Below are 23474 nucleotides of genomic sequence, written 5' to 3'. Positions count from 1 at the left end.
TTCTTGTGGTTCAGGTTGATGTTTTTCACACCCTTTCCATTTTCAAGCAATTGGTTGGCAACTTGGTTGGCAAGGACTTTTGGGCGCTGAGAAGCTGCTTTAGGGTCACCCCGTAGCTTCTGAATAAGTGTCCATGCTTTCTTGCTGTCTTTTGACATGTCTGTGGACTCAATAAGAGCGTTCCAGGTCTTGCTTCGCTCTTGGGCAATGCTTTTCATCACCTTCTCACCTTGGGCAGTTGTCTCCTCTGAGAGGGGATCTGATTCAAACATACTGATATAATTATCATAGAGTCCTGCACAGACCTTTGAGGGACCAGGTATATATTCAACTCTACAGCCTCAGGGGATATGTTTCCGAGGAGTTTTCAGCACCAGGTTAGCAAAATGGTCATAGTTTGTGCTAACTGGTATTATATTCTTCAAGTCAAGTCAAGTTACATTTATTCACACACACACACACACACACACACACACACACACACACACACACACACACACACACACACACACACACACACACACATATATACAGACCATGTATACAGCTTGCTGGACATATCATTTAGGCATGTGAATAGGTCTCTAAGCTAACTAAAGCTTAAGGTAGGAGCCTTCTGCGCAGAGTTTGTTGAGAGTTTTAGAGGAATTAACAAAGTCGTTTATATAGATGATGAAGAGCAACGGGCCAAGAATAGAGCCTTGTGGGACCCCACACTTGATGCATTTCTGTGGCGACTTAGTGTTGTTAATGCTGACATATTGTTGTCTCTGAGGAAGGTAACTTTTGAACCAGTTAAGAGCCAAGCCACTGATCCCATAATGTTTATCTAGAAGTATGTTCTAAGGTGTCATTAACCTTTTCAAGTAGATCCAGGATAGCCATACAGGTAGTGTGTTTCTTCCTGAAACCGTATTGGGATGATGTTAATATGTTTAGTTTGTTGAGGTACCGTAATTTTCGGACTATAAGTCGCGGTTTTTGTCATAGTTTGGGTGGGGGGGCCACTTATACTCAGGAGCGACTAATATGTGATTTTTTTCACAAATTTTCAAAATTCAAAAATCCGCGATGTAGTGAAACCGCGATAAACGAACCGCGATGTAGCAAGGGATTACTGTCATTTGAACTGCAAAGTGAGGTCACCCGTGCCGCGCGGCGGTTGTTTACATAAAGGGCAAAGGATTCGATCACGGGATGATGAAGATGACGAAGGGCCCCACGTACTACCGGCATCATTAGCGGCTTTGTTTGTAAGTGACACGGAGGACGAAGAGTTTGAATTATTAAATGATTTGGAGTGACACAGAAGGTTTGAAAAACTATTATGGCTTTTACGCACGCCCGGTCTTTCTCGACGGGAGCTCTTTTTCACCTCCGTGGATAGAAATCGGGGGCCGGCGGGTGGCTGTCCGGGGACGGTGGATGGGGCTCGGACATGGCTTTTACGCACGCCCGGTCCTATTTATGGAGCTCTCTTCCACCTCCGTGGCTGGAAGTTCAGTAGTTGTTGGCTCGTTGAACTCTTGTTTTGTTAAATAAAGAGCCGTTTACCAAACCCACGTCTTTCCTGGTACTTTGTTAACGCTACAATATAGTTATATACTAGATCTCTGCAGCGCACGCGCGGCGTTGTTGACATAAAGAACGAGGAATTTGATCGGTGGATTTAATGATTTGGAGTGACACAGATGGTTTGATAATATTGTTGTAATACGATAGTTATTTGAAATATACTTTATATATCGTTATATGGGTCTGTGGAATAATTAGAAATGCAACTTATAACGGGTCCGACGTCAGCATATGCGGCGCATACGCGGCATTGTTTACATAAAGCACGATCGATGGATTTAATGAATTGGAGTGACACAGATGGTTTGATAAACGTGTTATTTATGTAATACGTACTTGAATAACTCTGACTGTTACGTCAGGCCCGTTCTCAGCTCCTCGTTTGTGTATACGTCACGTTAGCATACCGTATCGTTTAGCCTGTTGTTGCTGGTTCATGTCTGTTTTTGGTATTGGATTTTGACAAATAAATTTGCCCCAAAAGTGCGACTTATACTCCGGTGCAACTTGTATATGTTTTTTTTTTCACTTTATTGTGCATTTTATGGCTGGTGCGACTTATACTCCGGAGCGATTTATAGTCCGAAAATTACGGTAATTTATTAATCTATTGTAGACGATCCTCTCCTATATTTTGGAGAGGGTGGGCAGTATGGCTATGGGCCGGTAATTGGTCTTATCATTTTTGTCACCAGATTTGTATGTAGGGATCTTCTCTTCCAACTCGTTGGTGAATCCTTCCCAGTCTGATTTCTTGTAGTTTGAAGGGCACGATGGTTCGCATTGATTTGGATCCCGATGGGATAACATCTGAAGGCTTGATGGAATAGGGTCCAGCATGGTTTTTTTACACAGTTCAGCGATGTTATTTGTGACCATGGTGAGATCTGGATTATAGCCCTGTTTCCAGCGAGCACTAAAGAACGAGTGTGGTAGTTTGGGGTAATGAATAAGACTTAGTTGGTTGGCATCTATCCATTCCTCAACTGCTTCTCCATCCTTGTTCATTTCAGGGTAGCCCCACATCTGAATTGTAAATTAAAAAAAGACAACAGTGAAGGCTCACAATGTGGTGGCTGCGCTCAATGTTGACATTTTTTTTCTGTTGTAGACTTGTAGTATATTTTTGCCTGCACATGTCTCTGTATGATGCCCAAGGACAGCTGGGCCGGCGCAGTGAGAGGAGACAAGAGTTATTTGCGTTGAGCAAAAGTGCGTAGCTTCACTCATGTATAGGCACGACAGAATATAGAATGGCTGGTGTCCATGACCAGGAAAACAACAAAGCAGAAGGCCTTGTAAGGGCAGAAAGCCAACACGGGGTCTCAAAACGTAGCTACTATTGAGAGCGATGAGATCATGAGTCTCGCCAGGTATAAGAGAGGTGTTGCCTGGCAGATGGGGGGGACTTTTAAACATCGTGTCTGTGAGGTGTGAGAAAACATCATCTGACATCGGCTGAATAAAATCTTTTTTTAACCAGCCATGTGTCACTGAAGCTTTCCTTCTCTAAAGCCAGCCATTTTTCACCAAGTGTTTTGTAAAGACCAGCGGAGCCACGAAGACAATTCACCACAGACTCTACACAAATGACAATGACAAAGTTCAATATGCGTGCTCGTGTGACTCATGCAGAGGGCCCTCAGGAAGACTGCTCTGATCGCGCTGGTAAATTAAAAAAAAAATGAACTGTCTGTTTATTCCTTTGCGATTGCTTCATGTTCGAAATGTGCGACTGACATGAGATGCATCAAGGAAAAACTATTTGACAGGTAGTCGGGGGTTTTTTCCCCCGTATTCATATTTCTTTTACAGAGTAATCCTAAGGTCTACAATGGGTGGTGCCTGTACATCGAGTTCATCTTTGTAGAAGCTGTTGGCGACACGCACAGAGGCCACGGATGATGAAACAAGGACCGTGATGGCTTTAAAATTAAAATGTGCTCCAGCACTGAGTAGCAAAGGGGGCTATCAAAAGCCCACAAGAGAGTGATGTCTATTTTGTGTTTCGCCGAGCTGGTTGTTTTGTATGATATGTCCTACATAAAATATGTATATATTTATATTGTAACTTAGTAGCGTTGTTCTCTTAAATAGCCCCCAATTTTTAATACTGTATGTATGTTTTCACATTTTTAAACATATGATTTAAAAACATTGAACATTTATATTTGTAATGGTGGATAGTGTTTGAAAAAATAATTTTATTTAGGTTCAGTTATTGTTATGGTTAATTTTAACATTAAAAGGTGTATTTATATTTGTAACTTATGTTACATAAGTATGACTGTTACTGAAACCTATTTCTGTATTAAAAAATGTAAATTTTCACACCCTGGACCATCACTAATCAAATGCATTTTCACAACATCCTGGAACTACACAAAGGTAAGGATCATAGGTTAAATGTATTGAAGAGAACCTCAAGGTTGACTAGACATAGATGTTCAAATGATCATTAGCTATTAGCCATCATTCGAACGTCTACGCATTAAACGTCTAAAAAAAAAAACTTTCACATATCGATGTCTAATAGACGTCTATGCTATAGACGTCTATATTTGTTATACTTTTAGACCGTTTTTTGACGTGTTTGACGTCTGGTTAGCATATAGACGTCTAATAGACGTCCATCAGACAAAATCAAAATGCTCGAAGTGATTTATATTTATGTGTGTGTGATGATAACGACCATAGATAGCTACAGTGTGATAAGAACAGCCACATTGCATCCACAATTTGGTGATGACATTGTTAGAAGAACCAATCAGAAGCAGAATAACTGATGTGGGCCAGAGCCGCTTCATACGCTTGCTTAGCTGCCCGTCAAACAGAAATACACTAATAGGAATGCACTCATGGAAATCCCACCCACGTTTCACGTTTATGTCAATACCGCAATCTGGGAGCAAAAGCTAAGAAACGCGAAGCAGAAGTAAAGAATCACGGAGCAGAAGCAAATTGTCAGGGAGCAGAAGCAAAATGTCAGGGAGGGCAATCAAATATTTTACACCATTTCACAATTATTCTTTTTTGCAATCTTGCATTTTTTATGTGACTTCTTTTGCGTTTAGTATTTTTAAATATTTTTTGCTTGCGTTTTAAAAGGTTCAACATATTGACACAAAATAAACACCATGTGTGCAGCGATCACAGCGGCGCTCCAGCGCGGTCCTCATCTTCTTTCAGCGAGGTTGTTCTGCTTGTTTTGTTCTGACGGATGTCGCCAATGCTGACAACACGATAGCTCCAACATGGAGAGTTTCGAGATGCTCGGGCATCCTTCTCAACTGTCACGAAAAAAGCAAGTCGATTTACGTGTCGGGATTTGTTTATTTGATGCTTGACATTCTTGAGTTTGTATTCATCAAGATGCGGGCGCAGACACGGATTCACACCGTCATATGCAGGAATCAAACTCACGGTATCGGCACACAAGACAGGCAAGCGTACCCCTACACCATCAGCCACTGTCCCCACACACATGCAGCGTGCGTGTGCACATTTAGGATTTGTTCTTGAGAGCTAGCGTGGAAGGATCGCACGACATTTTCCAGTGAGGGTGTGCGATGGCAGCGGCCCTGCACCTATTTTTGTGCGTGCTGGCGACGTGGCCCCGCTCGGGTAAGTGAGTCGTCGGCGTGCCGCGAGCTTAAAGGTCATTTCCATTTATCCTTGTCGGTCATCATCCCAGCAGGAAGTCCAGAAGCGAGCCAGTGGGAGGACGACCCCGTGACCCCCACGCCCGACTATGATTACACGGCCACCTTTGACTACGACTACGGTAAGGACACACACAAACGCACACCAGTCGCCAAGTTTCCACTTGCATGGCAAGAGATACTTGAAAAAAAATATATTTTCATTATGTTGATGGATAAAAAAGCTAAATGGAAGGTAGCGATGCGATACAGACCTTTGCCGCTAGATGGCACCGACATCCTTCGCTAAGTCTGCCCACAAGTGGCAGTCCAAAACCATCTGGCAGCACAAATGCAAAATATTTTGCCAACCGACCCAAAAAAATAATAAAGCAAATCCCATTAAGAACACCAGGGGGTTGTGCGTGTTTGCATGTTTTGGTGAGCACAAATGTTACAACTGTGACGTTTTTGTCATTCCAATAACATTGAGTGCAAATTATCATTGGAATTGACTGTTAACATTAGCATTGACTTCTATCAACTTGAGATGCAAGTGTTTCGAGTTACATGCGCAGTCACAGAACAAATTTAGCTCAGATGCCAAGGCACCAAACGATTCTTTAATCAAAGAACAGGTCACACACAAACCCACTAAAAAGCTTTACACAAAGTTATTTTGAGATCGATGCGCTTCATTTGTTGTCATCACTGACGGCCACAAAGTGTGGAGACCAATTTTCTACTTGTTTTCACAATCAAGCCATGATGAGAAAGTAAGGGACCAACACAGCCACAAATGCCTTATTTGGCGCTGTTGTGCCTTTGTGTCTAGTTCCAGCAACATCTCCAAAGGCCAGAAACGAGGTGAGCAAAGGTCCGAATGTCAAACTCTGCCGAGGAAGTGTGTACATGTGTAACCTTTGACCTATTCAGGCTTCAGGGGCAGGACCCAGTTTGGTGCTCTTGCTGATGTTGGCAACCGTTCATCTGAGGGTATGAAGAAAAACCTCCCAGCCTTCATTCCAGAATGCAAAATAAAACTTGTGCACCCATTGGTCCCTCTCACCTCTCCCTCCTTCTTTTTCAATCTTGCACACCTCTTCTCTGTTGAAGTAAGAAAAATGGAGAAAACACACCAGACTAACTATCAAACAGGCCCGCAAGCTAACTAAGTCAACGTGAACGCTAGGCAAAACGGAGAAAAAAAAAAAAAAAAAAAAAGCCTGGAGGTGGCAAAGCGCATTCATTCCCACGATGTTGCCGACTGTACGGCGAGCGCCATGTAGGGGTCCAGATCGGCATCCAGTTGCTTCTTGGACTTGGCGATATACGCGTCTAGGTCAGCATCCAGTCTCTTCTTGGACATGGCCATGTAGCCATCCAGCTGCGAGTCCAGCTCTCTTTTAGTGGGCACTTTGAGGCTCCGCCCCCTCGAACAAACAGAGGACTCCAGGGCTCCACGAGCCACCTTTTGGAAGCGACGTCCAGCCGGCTGTCCATTCCCTCCTGTGGAGGGACAGCCACGTGACTTAGTGTGTGAAGGCTCGGCTCGTCGAGAAGCCTGTCATGCGAGAGACAAAAGGCAGAACAAAAATCTGGCGTGCGAGTTGTTGTCTTGGACCTTGGTCCGTTTTGCTGTGGCAAAGAGGATCAATTATTCATGAGGTCTGCTTTTAGTTTATTTATTTATTTTTTTACTTTCTCCAACTAATGCGGCCGCTTCGAGGCGCTCTCTTCAATTGCAAAATCCTGCATGACATTCTAAGACTAGCACCACAGGTCGGAGCAGTTCGTCTCAACGGTGACGGTATAGCCGACTACATTTCCCAAGTTTCTTTCACTGCAAGTTTTGGGTTCTTCAGTTTTTAGGTGAGTTCAAGCAAATTTCCCTCTCAGGCAACAAACAAGCCAACAAAATTGGGTAGTATGAGTTCAAATTGGAGAACATGGGGAGAAAATTGCCTAAATAAAAATCGTACACTGTTGGAAGAGTGCCACGTCTATCGACAATGGAGCTTTTGTCCGGGTGTGTGTGTGGGTGCGGGGGGTTAGGATTTTTGTTGCCGAGGCGACACCCATCACTCACTTGGTTTGGTGAGGGCGGCGCGGCACCTGGCTCTCCATCCGTACTTGTTCCGGAAAGTCCAAAAGCTGACCCGCTGCCAGCCCAGCCGGGTCCACACGCTCGCTCGTCTGGCGGGAGGTGAAGTCGCGGGCACCGGCGAGAAGCACGTTTGCCCCTTCTGGAAGACGCAACATAGATATGGTTGCTAGCACGGTATGTCAGCCGGGCCCTCGCTATGATCACACGTCTCTAGTTAACATCCCGAGCTGACCGCCACTTGTTTCAAGCAAACGGAAGCTGTAAGAGCAGCGAAAACAGCTACTGGTACTCTGTCAATTGCTTTGGTAAACAAAACTGACAGCGAGCAGCTAAAGTTAACACCAGGAAAGAGCTGGCCCAGATTGGCCTCTTGGATAACTGCGTGCTTGAGATCCGGATGGATGGATGGATGGATGGATGGATGGATGGATGGATGGATGGATGGATGGGTGGATCAACAGCAGATCACTGCGCTTGCCATTGTCAAATTGCCTTGTTTTCTGGCCATGTGGGCTCCTGTACTGCCCGGCAATGGCTTGGCTTTCTTTCATTACCACAAGAACCAGTCGACAACCAGAACTCACCGGACTGACTGAAGATGACGCCACCAATAGAAGCATAGACTCGGGAGCGGTTGCCACGCCAGGCCACATCAGTTGCCCAGCCAGCACCTGAGAGAAGCTAAATCCAAAAATCATGAATTACGAAGAGAAATATGGGGAAGGAGAAAAAATAATTCAAAAAGATAACACTTCAAAATACACGCGTAACACGCTATTTTTAAATACCTATATTGTTATTATTGCAATATTTCTCTTATTTTTCTCAGTTTATTCTCAAAGATGTATGGGAACAAAATTCATGTCGTTCTTCTCTTTTCGGACCGATTAGTTTGTTTGCTACGTCAAGTTGTCTTTCATCCCTGCCTAGTTCCTTGACTTGTAAAATCACTGCATGCAGTTCCTGGGCGGGTCGACAAACTACTAGCAAACAAACACTGCCCTCGCCAAAGCCAGTTTGACATTAACCGTCATGCTACACGTCCCAGATCTTACGTACTTTAATTTGCTGAGCGAATTAGGGACCAGATATCAATTACAAAAACAGTATTTACAAATAGAGAGGTATTGTTCAACCCCCCCAAGTTAATCTCTTCGGGACAGTCTGATATTTCAAACGAACAATAAAATTACATCACTCAAAAGTTCCATAACCCTAACCCAATTAAAAACGGCTAGCTCACACCAAGCTTCCACGAGAACAGAAAACCGGGATTAATTCGTTCAACGGCGGAATTAATTTGGACTCAAAATGAAATTGAAATTAAATGGTTGGTTAACAAGAACACGTTTCTCAGTTTCTGCTCACCGCTGATGAAGGGATACGTCCAAAGAACGTTTCAGGAGAACGCGGGCTGGCATTCGTCTCTTCCTCTTGACGAAAAATAGCAGGACAACATTAACGCACACCCGCAAGGGTTGAACGGAGCGCCGACGGTTGTGCCTACCTCTCCCGGTAGCCCACAAGCAAGCGCGCTGCAACTCCTGCTGGCTTGGAAGCTCCCGGCCATCGAGTCCTATAGCGTCAGCGAAACTGACAGGACGACGTGAGTTCGAGGCTATTTCATAGAAACGGCGCACGTTGGCTAACAGCTAGCGTTAGCCCGAAGGCATCTGATTCCTTTCTACTTCAAACGTCATTTCAGCGAGCTAACCTTAGCCTTTAAAGTGTTTTGGGGTCATCTTTGTCGGTTCCTTGGTATTTAGTTCACCTACCTGTGCACCTGCGGGTTATTTGGCAGCTTTAGTTTCTTTCTTTCTTTCTTTCTTTCTTTCTTTCTTTCTTTCTTTCTTTCTTTCTTTCTTTCTTTCTTTCCTTACTTTCCCAGCCAAGTATGACTCGAGCTTCACAAAGTTTTGCTTAATGTACAGCCTCTTGTTTCAGGCGCAGAACGAGTTTATAGTGTAACTTTGTCACATTTTTATTTTGGTGCGTCTATGAAGCAGTACACTGTCAAATAAATCACAGCTGGCATTAAATGTGAATTGACACTTCCAAGCAACGCTGTACAATGTGGGCGGGCCTTGTTAGGAGGCAATGTTGACAAGTCAGGGTGTTTCCGTCACCCAACAAAAAGAACTAAACGGTCCAAAACATGTCAGGAATGTCACACCAACTTTTCTCCACGGAAAGATGACCAAGACACCAGTGACCCAAAACACCTGAGAATGCAATCGTCATAACGGCAGTTACACTCCAGCGGTCACATGATGCCATTGGTGATGTACTGGAAGCCGTCGTAAAGTTTGGTGGTGAGCGAGCGCATGGAGCCCACCACCATTTGTTCAACTAGAAGTTGCAGCTGCTCCTCGGTCAGGCTCATGTGGAAGCGCTCCTTCAGGCCTCGCATGGTGCTCGAACCGTGGAAGCAAGGTAGCTGCAAACCTGTGGCGCGCCAAACGCACAAATGCGCGCCTGCCATCAGGTCACGGCCTCGCGCCCCGCCTCATCTTAGCATGTTCTTGGCATGCGCTACTGACCTTGTTGCATGATCTCCACAATTTGCAGCACACGCTCCATGTGCTTGCGGGCAGCGATCAGGCCCTGGAGCATCAACATCTTGTAGTAGTTGAACATGTCGCCGTCAGGACCACCCATCACCTGACATGCGCACACAGACGCGATGAGGGTGGGGGCTTCGGCGAGCTTTGTGGTCGATGGATGGAACAAGGCGAGACCTCAACAAACTCAGCGGTGAGTTTGAAAGCGGACGTCTCGAAGCCGAGGTTCTTGGGTGAGCTGGACAAGATGAAGCCGAAGTCGATGTGGATGATGTGGCCGCATGCGTCCAGCAGGATGTTGCCATTGTGCCTGAGGGGACAGAATCCACTTTCAGGCTCACACAAAGTAGCGCCCCCAGTTGAGCCTGGGGGGAAATTTTATTTATTTATTTATTTATTTATTTATTTATTTATTTATTTATTAGATGTGACTATAAATCACAAGGTTGGGCATGACTGGGCAACAGAATCAACAGAATAAAATAGTCTCTGGTTTTATAGTAGGCGAATTGCAGGGTGAACTATAAACGGACCCAAACTTTGGCTTTGCACTGACCTGTCCTTGACCTGAAGCAGGTAGCAGATGAGGCTGTAGCCAGCGCAGCTTTGCACAAAGTTCCTCTGCGCTGTCAGGAAGGCTTCGGTGGTGGGCGCACCGTGCTCCTGCAGGAAGTAGTCCAGCAGAGACAGCTGGCTGTGCTTCTTGACCTGATGCAGCGACACTGCGTTAACCACTGGCTCGATCATGCCGCTGTCCGACGACAGAACCAGGATCTTGTAGGGCTTGATCCACAGCGGCACCCGCTCCGTCTCCCAGATAGTCTGACAGACATATCGGCTTAGAAAGTGAGATAAAGAGGCGCGGTGGCGACTTACCTTCAGCTGCCGCAACACCTGGAAGGCCAGCAGCTCCTGACGGAGGTCGTCACCGCACTTGACGATGACTGATAGCAGGCGCCATGTGGGCATGTGCCCATAAGGGGAGCCTTCGCGGATCCTCCTGAACAATGTAGTCACAGTTACGGGATGCGCGGCGGGAGGCGGCTAAAGCGAGGGACGCCTACCGGACTTTCTCCCCCCAAGGTTCTTTGAGAGCCACGGCCGATGGGTCCTCGGGGTCGCGCTTGAAAGCGGTAGGGGTCTGCGCCAGCTGCTCCGACAGCCGCCGCCTGCACATACACGTTCCAATGTGTTGGCGGAAATGACAATGACTGACACACTGAACGAGGCGCTAGAGTCAAGACCACATCGAGCGGGAATAAGACATTCGAGACCAAGAAAGACAGAGACGGTATCTATCCAAGACAAATCAAAAGACCACCGTCTTGTTTTTGTGGCCTTTGCAACTAGACCACTTTCTACTCGGTTGTTTTGGAAAGCTAAGCAAATTTGTGCAAGGCACGTGGCATGTCAGGCGAGACTTGGAAGCCAGCACAGCAGTACCGGGCCGGCGGTCTTGAGCAAAAATCTGGAATCTGACCCGTCTGTGTCAGAGTAAAAATGTCTTTGAACGAGACACTCAATGGTTCAAAGGCAAGACCAATCTCTAGAACACGTCATCTGGAACCCTGCAATGCGGGGTTGGCGACCTCAGAGCGCTCTCGACGGATATGGCCAAATGCAGACAGCCGCTTCACTGAGCGTCAGGGGACCGACCTGATGTCCCCGGCGGCGATGAAGACGGGTTCTTTGCTGTCAAGACTGCCTACGCTGTCCACGGAGAACTGACTGATGTTGTCGCAGCTGGTGTGAACCTCCGGAAGCTGCTGGAAAAGAGCAGTCACGCGGCCGACAACTTGGGTCCGAGAGCATCCGGCCGGACACGCACCTCAACCTGCAGCTCGCCGATGTCGTCCACCGACCAGGCCTCATCGTCGTTGTCGTAGTTGGGGACCGTAGAGAAGCTTGCGGTGCGCTGCTCGGCGCTCATGCCGCAGTCGGGCAGGTGCTCCACCGAGCGCGTGCTCCTGATACGGTTCTCCGGGATTCGAGCCGGCACCTTGGACGTCTCAAAGTTGTCCACCTCCAGAACCTCCACATAGATAAGGTAAGGCGCCTGTGGGATCAAAAAGACTTTGACATTTTATGCATCACGACCAAATGCTCCCTCTCATTCCTTGTGCCGCTCCTTAGGGCATGCAGGCAAGCAAACGGGTTTCCTTAGCGACTGTGCAATGGTAATTTTTTTGTCTCAAGAATAAAAGCCTGTGAATATTATTGTTATTGTTTTATTGTTATTATTGAATATTATTATTATTATTGAATATTAATATATTATCTGTCTCCACGACTCCTATTCATCCCGGACACCTCTGCCTTCCGTTACAACTGAGTTCTGCCATGTGCAGAAGTTTGGGGATGACACTGCTATTGTTGGCTGTTTTAGAGATGGACAGGTGGAGGAGGAGTACAGGGGCCTGGTTCAGTGGTTCATCAGTTGGTGTGGCTCCAACCACTTACACCTAAACACCACCAGGTCTAGGGAAATGGTGGTGAACTTCAGAAGGCCGATGCCTCGTCCTGAGCCAGTGACTATCAATAGAGACTGTGTGCAGACCTGTAAGGAACTTGGGAGTGTTGCTGGACGACAAACTCGACTGCTCTGCGCATGTGAACGCTTTATGTAAGAAAGGATAATGTACCGTAATTTTCGGACTATAAGTCGCTCCGGCCATAAAATGCACAATAAAGTGGAAAAAAACAGATATAAGTCGCACCGGAGTATAAGTGGCACTTTTGGGGCAAATTTATTTGTCAAAATCCAACACCAAAAATAGACATGAACCAGCAACAACAGGTTAAACAATACGGTATGCTAACGTGACATACACAAACAAGGAGCTGAGAACGGGCCTGACGCAACATTCAGAGTTATTCAAGTAAGTATTACATAAATAACACGTTTATCAAACCATCTGTGTCACTCCAATTCATTAAATCCATCGATCTTACTTTATGTAAACAATGCCGCGTATGCGCCGCATATGCTGACGTCAGACCCATTGTAAGTTGCATTTCTAATTATTCCACAGACCCATATAATGATACATAAAGTATATTTCAAATAACTATCATATTACAACAATATTATCAAACCATCTGAGTCACTCCAAATCATTAAATCCATTGATCAAATTCCTCGTTCTTTATGTCAACAACGCCGCGCGTGCGCTGCAGAGATCTAGTATATAACTATATTGTAGCGTTAACAAAGTACCAGGAAAGACGTGGGTTTATATAACAATATTATCAAACCATCTGTGTCACTCCAAATCATGAACTCCATTGATCAAATTCCTCCTCCTTCATGTCAACAATGCCGCGCACCGCACAGATCTAGTATATCTCGGCTCTTTATTTAACAAAACAAGAGTTCAACGAGCCAACAACTACCGAACTTCCAGCCACGGAGGTGGAAGAGAGCTCCATAGAATAGGAGCGGGCGTGGGTAAAAGCCATGTCCGAGTCCCATCCACCGTCCCCGGACAGCCACCCGGCCGAGCGCCAGTCCCCGACTTCCATCCACAGAGGTGAAAGAAAGCTCCGTAGAGTATGACCGGGCGTGGGTAAAAGCCATGTCCGAGCCCCATCCACCGTCCCCGGACAGCCACCCGGCCGAGCGCCAGTCCCCGACTTCCATCCACAGAGGTGAAAGAAAGCTCCGTAGAGTATGACCGGGCGTAAGTAAAAGCCATGTCCGAGCCCCATCCACCGTCCCCAGACAGCCACCCGGCCGAGCGCCGGCCCCCAATTTCCATCCACGGAGGTGAAAGAGAGCTCCCGTCGAGAAGGACCGGGCGTGCGTAAAAGCCATAATAGTTTTTCAAACCTTCTGTGTCACTCCAAATCATTAAATCCTTCAAACTTTTCGTCTTCCGTGTCACTTACAAACAAAGCCGGTAATGATGCCAGTAGTACGTGGGGGCCTTCGTCATCTTTGTCATCCCGTGATCGAATCCTTTGTCTGTTATGTAAACAACCCCCGCACGCCACGGGTGACGTCACTTGCAGTTCAAATGACAGTAATCCCTTGCTACATCGCGGTTCGTTTATTGCGGTTTCACTACATCACGGATTTTTGAATTTTGAAAATTTCTGAAAAAAAAATCACATATAAGTCGCTCCTGAGTATAAGTCGCCCCCCCCCACCTGAACTATGACAAAAACTGCGACTTATAGTCCGAAAATTACGGTACTTCCTCAGGAGGTGGGCGTCCTTCAATGTCTGCAATGTGATGTTGTGGATGTTTTATCGTTGTGTTTGGTGAGCGCCCTCTTCTTTGCGGTGGCGTGCTGGGGGGCTGCTGTCCATCAAAAACAACCCTGTCCACCCACTGTACAGCACCGTCACTGGGCGGAGGAGTAGCTTCAGTAGCTTCCGATTTTATACTGTATATCTGTTATTTATGTATTTAACTGCTGGCAACTGAATTTCCCCCCCGGGATCAATAACATATCTATCTACCTACTGACCTACCTCCCTACCAGTTAGTTAGTTAATTAGCTAGCGAGCATTCATCCATCCATCCCTTTCTAAAAATCAGTGCTCCTTTCTACAAACCAGATTCGGTTAAAGTTGGGAAATTGTGTAAAATGTAAATAAAACCAAAATACAACGATTTGAAAATCCTTCTCAACCCATATTGAATTGAATACACTACAAAGACAACATATATAATGTTCAAACTGATAAACGTAATTGATTTTTGCCAAATAATAATTAACTTAGAATTTTATGGCCGCAACACGTCCAGTAGAAGTTGGGAAAAGGTGGCAAAAAATACGGCGAAAGCTGAGAAAAGGTCATCCCACATGCAATCCGGCTAATTGGGAACAGGTGGGTACCATGATTGGGTATAAAAGGAGCCCTCCTTAAAGATGCTCAGTCATTCTCAAGCAAGGATGGGGCGAGGTTCACCACTTTGTCCACAACTGCGTGAGAAAATAGTTGAACAGTTTAAGAAGAAGATCTCTCAAAGCAAAATTGGAAAGAATTTAGGGATTTCAACATCTACAGTCCATAATATCATCAAAAGGTTTACAGAATCTGGTGAAATCACTGCACGTAAGCGCCACGGCCGGAAATCAAGACTGAATGACTGTGACCTTCGATCCCTCGGACAGCACTGCCTTAAAAACCGACATGAGTGTGTAAAGGAGATCACCAAATGGGCTCAGGAAAACTTCAGAAAACCACTGTCAGTAAATACAGTTTGTCATTACATCAGTAAGTACGGGTTAAAACTCTACCGTGCAAAGCTAAAGCTGTTTATGAACAACATCCAGAAACGACGCCGGGTTCTCTGGGCCCGAGCTCATGTATAATGGACTGATGCACAATGGAAAAGTGTTTTGTGGTCTAATGAGTCCACTTTTCAAATTGTTTTTGGAAACACTGGACGTCGTGTCCTCTGGACCAAAGAAGCAGCGGACCATCTGGACTGTTATCAACCCAAAGTTCAAAGGACAGCATCTGTGATGGTATGGGGGTGCATTAGTTCCCATGGCATGGGTGACTTACATTTCTGTGAAGGCAACATAAATGCTGAGAAGTACATACAGATTTTGGAGCAACATATGCTGCCATCCAAGCAGATGTCTTTTTCATGGATGCCGCTACTTATTTCAGCTAGATAATGCCAAGCCACATTCTGCACGTATTACAACAGCGTGGCTTCGAAGTAAAAGAGTCCAGGTTCTCCCCTGGCTCGCTTGAAGTCCAGACCTGTCTCTCATTGAAAATAGATGGCGCATTATGGAGCATAAAATACAACAGGGAAGACCCCAGACTGTTGAACAACTAAAGCGGTTCATCAAGCAAGAATGGGAAAGAATTCCACATGAGAAGCTAAGATAATTAGTCTCCTCTCTTCCAAAATGTTTATTAAAAGGAAAGGTGATGTGACGAAGTGGTAAACATGCCCTTTGCCAACTTCTACTGTACGTGCTGCAGCCATGAAATTCTAAGTTAATTATTATTTGAAAAATAAAATAAAGTTTATGAGTTTGAGCATTAAATATGTTGTCTTTATAGTGTATTCAAATGAATATAAGTTGAAAAGGATTTTCAAATCGTTGTATTTTGTTTTTATATACATTTTACACAAATTCCCAACTTCAACCGAATCCGGTTTGTATATGCTAACCTCAGCCCGGGACAGCGATGGCGTTTTGTTTTGTGTGAACTTGGAGCGGCAACGAATAGTTCCACATCTGCCAAGTGACTTTGCACTACGCTCGTATTCCGACGTCAAAGATCAAGAGTCTATACGTGCAAAGAGAAGGCGGGCATCACCTTGTCCTTGGAGTTGAGCACGACGGCCTGCGTGTGCGGCACGCGCACCACGTGGTGCTCGAAGGCGGCGGTGGGCAGCCAGACGCGGGCGGGCAGCTTGTGGTTGAGCAGCGACAGCTCCGAGATGAGCCGCTGCGTCTTCTGCTCTTTGGTGGGCAGCGTGGCCAAACGCTTACCGATGCCCATCAAAGACTTGATGAAGTCGCGCTGCGGCATTAGGCGCAGCGGCTACCGGCCCGTGGGCCAAAACAAAACAAGGCAGCGAGCATTAGGTTTGGCCCCATTGCGGTTTGACGCAGCAGCAGGTGGGACCTGCCCAAGCCAGCTAATGGGCTGCCTTTCCTCAATCGATTAAGGGTGCCCGCGTACCTCGTCATGGCTGCTCTCCACTTTGGGGTTGCTGGCCGTCCTCTTGAGGTCGCCACTGAGGCTGACTGCCACGGCGGCGTCCGACTTGGACCGCTGGTGTGTGCGTTTGGAGGGCGACAGGCCTGTCTCGGTGGGCGCGCCACAGAAGGGCGCCAGTGTCAGGGGGTCCCGGCGGGCCCGGCTGGCAGCCGGCTTGAGCTGGTCGGACAGAATGAGCTTGCGCAACTTGGCACCTCGCGAGTGGCGCTGCGTTGAGATGTGCATATCGGACGAGTAAGCCGCCAGCAGCCACGCGCACTGCAGGCTGAAGGAGATGCTCTGCCTGCAGCGATGCACCTGAGGGAGGGACAGACACAGACACGCACACACAAACACAACCTTTGGCAGCCAAGAAAATTACAGTCTGGTTTGCTGGTTCCTTATGGTATATGCCGGCATTTGGCAAAGCTTACCCCATAACTTCACACAAATATAAAACCCAACCCAACTGCCCTGTGCGTGTTTGCATCGACCACGTGTTTGCGTGTATACATTGTGCGCGTGTGTGTTTGCCACGTGCGCGCCCGCACCCACCACGTAAGGCTTGATGGCGTCGCCGACGTGCTCATCCATGTGCACGTACATGTTGAGGAGCTGCGGCAGGAAGAAGTCGACGTCGTCGTGCGGAAAGCTGAAGAGTCGGTTTCCAATATAGGCCTGCACACCGGGCTCCTTGGAGTTATGCAGGTAAGAGATGGCCATGGATACGTCAAAGAGTTTGGACTCAAACAGGCGCAGGAGCCACGACTGCTTGGACGGATTGGGCCGCCGCCGCCGGCCACCCTCCGCCTGCCTGTCCTCGTTCCCGTCTAGGTCCCTGTCTGACCCGGTCAACCTGTCCCCGTCGCAGGCGGGGTCGGTGTTTCTCAGCTTGAGCTTGTGCAGGACTTCCCGACAAGCCCTCGCTGCCGCCGCCGCGTCGATCAGCGGCCCCGCTACTTCGCTGCCCGCCCCTTCGCCCGCCCCCTCACTGATGACGCCCAGTGGGGGAGTGACGGCGGCAGTGGGACCCGGGCGCGGGGAGGGGGCGTCGTTTTCCAATTGGACGGGAGAGGGCTCCGCATACTTTTCCTCCATTGAGAGCACTGGGAGGGAAGGAGGCTTCGCCCACCTTCACTGCAGCAGACACACGCACACACACAGATGAGAATGCTTGTCATCACTGCGTACTCCTTGACCCCATTTGGTGTTGGAAACTATGTTCTAACTGGTACAACTGGTGGTGTTTTGGGACCGAAATTGCACATCATGCCAACAGGGCAGCGCTACAGTTGCGGGTGGCTCCAAAACCCACATAGAAGGAACGTCGCACAGCAAAGATTTACTTGCTGGCTGCAGAAGTGTCAGATCTCAGATATTCAACAATAAACAATCCAAGAACAAAGAACAAGAACTGCCTGCAGTTCTGATTCCAAACTTGAAAAGCGGGACCAATGGCGGGGGCCCTGTGACAGAATAATGAACAATCACAAGGTAGCCAAATTGACGGTAGGTTTTCAAGCCTAACTTTGGCTTGAGGCTTTTTGCGATTCGACTTTTTATCCTCTACAGATTTCCGCCTGAGGCCAAGCCAGCAGCGACCGAGCATAGGCGGGCTGCCTGCCTCAAAGACAGACTGCGCATCCAAACACGCTGTTGACCAATATTGTGTTTGTGAAATGAAAGCCGCCTGTTTTCCACCTCAGCAGGGGGACAGCCATTTTTACGCTCACTGTCAACTTAAAATGACATAACGGCTGCTCACAGCCAATCGCAGCTCTGCTTGCCACGTGACCAAACTCAGAACACAGCTGAGCAACCATGTGTCATTTTCAGTCAACAGCAAGCGGCAAAACAGACACTGCCGCCCTGTCTCGTCCTCCACCATAAACGCAATGTCCACCCCAATCAAGTTCTGATGCTCTACAGTCGTAACCGTTCTGAGGGTTTTCTCAAATTTTCGGCCGCAACTTGCATCTGGTGAAAAATGGCTTCCACGGGTAGCCGAGCAAACCAATGCTCCATCGGACATGCTAGGAAATAACCGCGGTATGACATTTTTTTTCACCATCCTGTCCAAAAGTAATTTTTCCCAAAGCAAAAACTCTATTTCTACAGAAGATGTGCTCCAATTCTTCCTGCTATTGCAGCCACATCCCTGACATTTTGGGGAACTCGAAATGAGTGCCTTCACGTTTGGTACTTCATCCAAACACACTGCAAAGCAAACCTGCAATGGCACGATGGAGGTGCTTGCGTTCGCAACACGCATGTTTCTTTTCTCTATTTGCAAAGTTACAAAACAGAGATGGGCAATTGGTGGCTGAGTGGCCCCCAGAAGAATGCCAACATTGCGTGGGTGTCATAAGCACGAGTCAACGTAATTCTGTTATTTTGCTCCTAATTTCTGCCCCAAATTGAACATCTCACCCTCGCAGCTCTGCATTCAACTCCCCGTCACAGTGCAGTGTCAGGATTTCATTGTTTAACAAAGGCCTTGCTCCTGCTGATCCCTCCATAAACAAAAACATCCAGCTACCTAACTCCTCAGGACGTTATTTGGAGCTTTGCACGTTACTGATCACGTGATGAGGGAAGAACGAAAGCTTGCGAACGCGGTTGCTTCATCATTGGATTTCTTATCTATAGGAACTCGCTAGGTTACCGATTTCAAAAGGCCAATTAATTTCATTGCGTCTCAAAAGCCTGGCATTTGAACACGGGTTGTGCAGGCTTTTCTCTCCATCCAAGCAAGACAAACAACAACGGACCGGGACTGGTCCCCTCCATGAGCCCTCAATTCAAACAACTTGCGCATCAACTCAGAAAATTGTTGAAAATAACCTCGACGAACCCGTCTTTGTGTGCTTGCAACTGACATCGGCACACTCTGGACTAGGCTCGTGCATTTCGCGGAGTAGCACTCGAGTGGGTTAGCGGCTAACAATCGGCTAGCAGTAGCAGTTCTGTAGATTAGCAAAGTGTCTGGACGGGCGGGCGGCTCTGAGACCGTCTGAGGTCACGCGGAGGCTTTTTAGCTTCGTTAGCAGTAGCCAACTGTTGCTAGGGTCTGCTGAGTAAATGCCTGAACTCACTGGGGAACTAAAGGCTAAGCTAACGTCGAACGAGGTGCGTGACGTGTTTGCAGGCGGCTTGCCCGTACCTTGTTGAGCTCTGGTGGCTGTCAATCGTGTCGTCGAGTCAACTTTGTCCTCCCATTGATGCTATCGACTGGCCGCCCGCAGCCGTTGAATATTATGTTTATTGGCCACTAGGGGGAGACACTCAACTTTACTTGCCTCTTGTCTACCTCGCCGCCATTTTAGTCGATTCAAACCGTCCGCTACGACCAATTTCAAACTGCAGAAGTGCAGTAGGCCTTAGTGTTCATTAGAAACGAGACAAAGTCCATTAACGGTCACATTTTCCATTCAGTAGCATGAGAAAGTGTTTCTCAATTTTTGACGCCCACTTCACTTGAAACCAAGCAGACATGTGTTGGGAACTTGTGATGGTGATATTTCACAAATGGATGATCCATTGTGTTGCCACCTACTAAAATGTATAGCGAGGAGCAAGGAGAATCATTGACTTCTTACCATGGCTAGTGACAATTTTAAATCCTCAAAGATGATGCCGTCTTATCATTAGTTGTGTTTCTAGTGTGGTGGCATAGTCGTTACCTGTACAATCATTTCATTGTAGTGCCCTGGGTTACTGGTTCATGGAGTGACAGCCACTGACAACCCCTTTTTTACATATATTACATACAATGAATGTCTTCCCATGGGCTCACCACCTGTAGGAGGGGCCAAATGGATCGGGTGCAGTGTAAGTTGGGCGGCAGCCAAAGGCAGGGACCTTGGCGGTCCGATCCCTGGCTGCAGAAGCTGGCTCTTGGGACATGGAATGTCACCTCTCTGGCTGGAAAGGAGCCCGAGCTGGTGTGTGAGGCAGAAAAGTTCCAACTAGACATCGTGGGACTTGCCTCCATACACAGTTTGGGTTCCGGTACAAGCCCTCTCGAGAGGGGTTGGACTCTCTTCTACTCTGGAGTTGCCCACAGTGAGAGGCGTCGAGCAGGTGTGCGTATACTTATTGCCCCCTGGCTGGGCGCCTGCACATTGGGGTTCGCCCCGGTGAACGAGAGGGTAGCCTCCCTCCGCCTTCGGGTGGGGGGACAGGTCCTGACTGTTTTTTGTGTCTATGCACCAAACAGCAGCTCAGAGTACCCACCCTTTTTGGAGTCCTTAGAAGAAGTGCTGGAGAGCGCTCCTTCTGGGGACTCCATCGTTCTACTGAGTGACTTCAATGCTCATGTGGGCAATGACAGTGAGACCTGGAAGGGTGTGATTGGGAGGAACGCCCCCCCCCGATCTGAACCCAAGCGGTGTTCTATTATTGGACTTCTGTGCTCGACACGGATTGTCAATAATGAACACCATGTTCAAACATAAGGGTGTCCATGTGTGCACTTGGCACCAGTACACCCTAGGCCGCAGTTCAATGATCGACTTTGTAGTCGTGTCATCGGATTTGCCGCCGCATGTTTTGGACACTCGGGTGAAGAGAGGGGTGGAGCTGTCAACTGATCAACTGATTTTCCTAAAGGGAAATGTGCTTTCAGCAGTTTGCAAACATATTTTTAAGGCTGTGTTAAACTTATAATCATATCAATATAATATCGAATATTAGAGTGCTTGTGTGGATTGGTGGAGGTGAAGAATGTGCAGGTACACTGCATGAACTTGTCTTCTTTGAAGTGTTGTGGAACAGGCCCAGGAAGGGAGTACCAGACGAAGAGAGTACGGGACGGTACGGGACGAAGGGAGTACCGGACGATAACACCTCAAGGTCGGTGAGGAACGAGAACAAAGAACAACACCACGTCCAGGTGGTTGGGCTTCGAGTGGAGAAATCCCAGCCCCTGACCAGAGTGATGACACCTCGACGGGGAGGAGATGGCCATCGACCAATCATCACACAATGTTTTGCATGTTTTAATATTCATATTGTGTTTCTTTAAAACTGGGCAACCCGGAAGAATGTGTCGTCTTTTGGTGGTCACAAAAACGCACGAGTTTTAGTGTGAGGGACCCGGGACCCAGGCCTGTATTAGTCCGCTTTGTTAGGAATAAACAATTGGTAAATTTGGTCTGATTGATCTACTGGTCTTCTCTTTGACAGAACGAACTCGCAAAATTGTTAGGTGCGCCAGTGTGTGGATTGGGACATAGCAACTTGTGTTAAGTGTTGATCGCAACTTGGAGACAGATCAATAGCTAAAAATCCGTATCCAAACAATTTCTTGGTGACCCTGACGTGATGTCAAGAGAAGGGTAATTGACAACTCGTGGTCTGTATCCAGGACACCGGACAGCGTCTGGGACGCTGTCTCTCGGTCGGCGAACCGTTTGAAATAAGTGCACAACGTTGAGCTGGTACAACGGCTCCTCAACCCTGAGCGCTCATCACTGATAAGGTAAGCAGAATACCTGGAACTATAAGTCGAAATTCTGCAAATTGAAAGAGGAAATTTAAGAGGAGACTGTTGTTCAGATCAAATAAGGTGTGCAAGAAGTTAAGATACATACGGTGAATAAGTTTGGAACTTACGTGTGTAACGTGTACGGTAAAGTCCGGGACTTACGCGTACTACGGATAGGTCCGGGACCTAGCTTAGTCGTGGCGGACAAGAGTGCGTTGACGAGCACATTCAGATAGCCGGGGTTTGTTTTTTAGAGGTCCCCGAGGGAAGTGAGGCCCCTCAAAAAATTATCCGGTGGTAACAGTTCCTCCTGTGAGAGATCAGACCGCTAAAATATCCCAAATTAACCAAATTGGGGTGTGTGTGTGGGGTGTGTGTGGGTGATGAGTGAGGAGTGTGTGTGCTGAGAGGAATTTATTACGCTCAGCTGGGGTGGTGAGCCAAAAGTGCCGAGGACCCAGGAGACAAGACACAGAGACTGAGGTTTTAGGGCAAAAATAATATATTTACTTCTCTCACGAAAAGGTGATCCAAGGTGGATTGGAGGGAGGAGACACTGGTTTGACGTGGAGTTGAGCGCTGACCACGGAAGGTTAACGTCGAAGCGTCGAGCACTGTCTCTCAGGGGGTTTTGTAGACAGCCTCTGACGAGATTATCTGGAACAGCTTGGTTGATTGAGATGAGCCACACCTGTGCTGGGCTGACTGGGGATGAGTGGCACAACAGTACCCCCCCCCTGAGGGGAGGCACCGGACGACTGTCCCGGGGCACCTGGATTGTCCCGGTAGAAGTCATCCAACAACGAAGGGTCAGCAAGGTAGGACCTGGGCACCCAGCTACGGTCTTCAGGGCCGAAGCCCTCCCAGTCTACCAAGAACTGGAAGCCTTTTCCCCGGCGACGGACGGCCAGTAGTTTACGAACCGACCAAACAGGATCACCATCAGCCAGTACTCGAGGTGGCGGGGGAGCAGAAACCGCCGGTGCCAGGGGACTGGTGGCGACTGGCTTCAGCTGGGACACATGGAAAACTGGGTGCACTTTGAGAGCAGGAGGGAGATTCAGACGCACTGCGGAAGGGCCGATGATGCGGTCCACGGTGTTGGGACCGACAAACCGAGGGTTCAACTTGCGGGTAGACGTCTGAGAGGTTTGGAGGGGCAAGTCCCGGGCCAATAGCCAAACTTTCTGGCCAGGCTGGTAAACCGGGGCATGCGTCCTCCGCCGGTTAGCACCACGCTGAGATCGTACTGAGGCACGGAGTAGCGCAGCCCGAGCAGTCCTCCAGATGTGTCGACACCGGCGGAGGTGGGCCCTGGTGGATGGAACTGCCACCTCCAGTTCCTGCTGTGGAAACAAGGAAGGCTGGTAACCCAGAGAGCATTGAAATTGTGACATTCCGGTGGCAGAGCTCTCCCATG

The 23474-nt window shown here is 47.7% G+C and overlaps 2 protein-coding genes and 1 long non-coding RNA gene across 5 annotated transcripts; 1 reads left to right on the top strand and 2 right to left on the bottom strand.

The window, feature by feature from the left end:
- The first annotated feature begins 4370 nt into the window (after positions 1 to 4370).
- Positions 4371 to 6461, top strand: LOC147053846 (uncharacterized). Of its 2 annotated transcripts, none has more exons than XR_015066873.1 (2): positions 4371 to 5199; positions 5273 to 6461. It is a non-coding gene; the product is annotated as an uncharacterized LOC147053846 (long non-coding RNA). The 2 variants fall into 2 exon arrangements; XR_015066872.1 differs by having other exon boundaries at positions 5270 to 6461.
- Positions 5807 to 9238, bottom strand: LOC147053845 (uncharacterized). Its single transcript, XM_085917972.1, has 6 exons — positions 9099 to 9238; positions 8831 to 8916; positions 8692 to 8756; positions 7908 to 8004; positions 7306 to 7462; positions 5807 to 6725 (listed from the first exon to the last, which is right to left on the bottom strand). Exons 2-6 carry the CDS (start codon positions 8891 to 8893, stop codon positions 6463 to 6465), a joined length of 645 nt encoding a protein of 214 aa, XP_085774098.1. The 5' UTR covers positions 8894 to 8916; positions 9099 to 9238; the 3' UTR covers positions 5807 to 6462.
- Positions 9239 to 9584: 346 nt separating this feature from the next.
- On the bottom strand, positions 9585 to 19886 carry pi4kb (phosphatidylinositol 4-kinase, catalytic, beta). Of its 2 annotated transcripts, none has more exons than XM_085917969.1 (12): positions 19730 to 19886; positions 17122 to 17703; positions 16549 to 16884; positions 16180 to 16407; positions 11713 to 11940; positions 11541 to 11650; positions 10949 to 11053; positions 10761 to 10884; positions 10441 to 10706; positions 10062 to 10194; positions 9864 to 9984; positions 9585 to 9768 (listed from the first exon to the last, which is right to left on the bottom strand). In XM_085917969.1, exons 2-12 carry the CDS (start codon positions 17662 to 17664, stop codon positions 9587 to 9589), a joined length of 2376 nt encoding a protein of 791 aa, XP_085774095.1. In that variant the 5' UTR covers positions 17665 to 17703; positions 19730 to 19886; the 3' UTR covers positions 9585 to 9586. The 2 variants fall into 2 exon arrangements, with proteins under 2 accessions (XP_085774095.1, XP_085774096.1); XM_085917970.1 differs by having other exon boundaries at positions 11541 to 11647; positions 19730 to 19884.
- Between the last annotated feature and the right edge of the window lie 3588 nt (positions 19887 to 23474).

The sequence above is a fragment of the Syngnathus leptorhynchus genome, chromosome 8 (genome assembly GCF_054491065.1).
Source record: "Syngnathus leptorhynchus isolate UIUO chromosome 8, UIUO_Slep, whole genome shotgun sequence".
Lineage (NCBI taxonomy): Eukaryota > Metazoa > Chordata > Actinopteri > Syngnathiformes > Syngnathidae > Syngnathus > Syngnathus leptorhynchus.
This window is presented reverse-complemented; position numbering and strand designations above follow the sequence as displayed.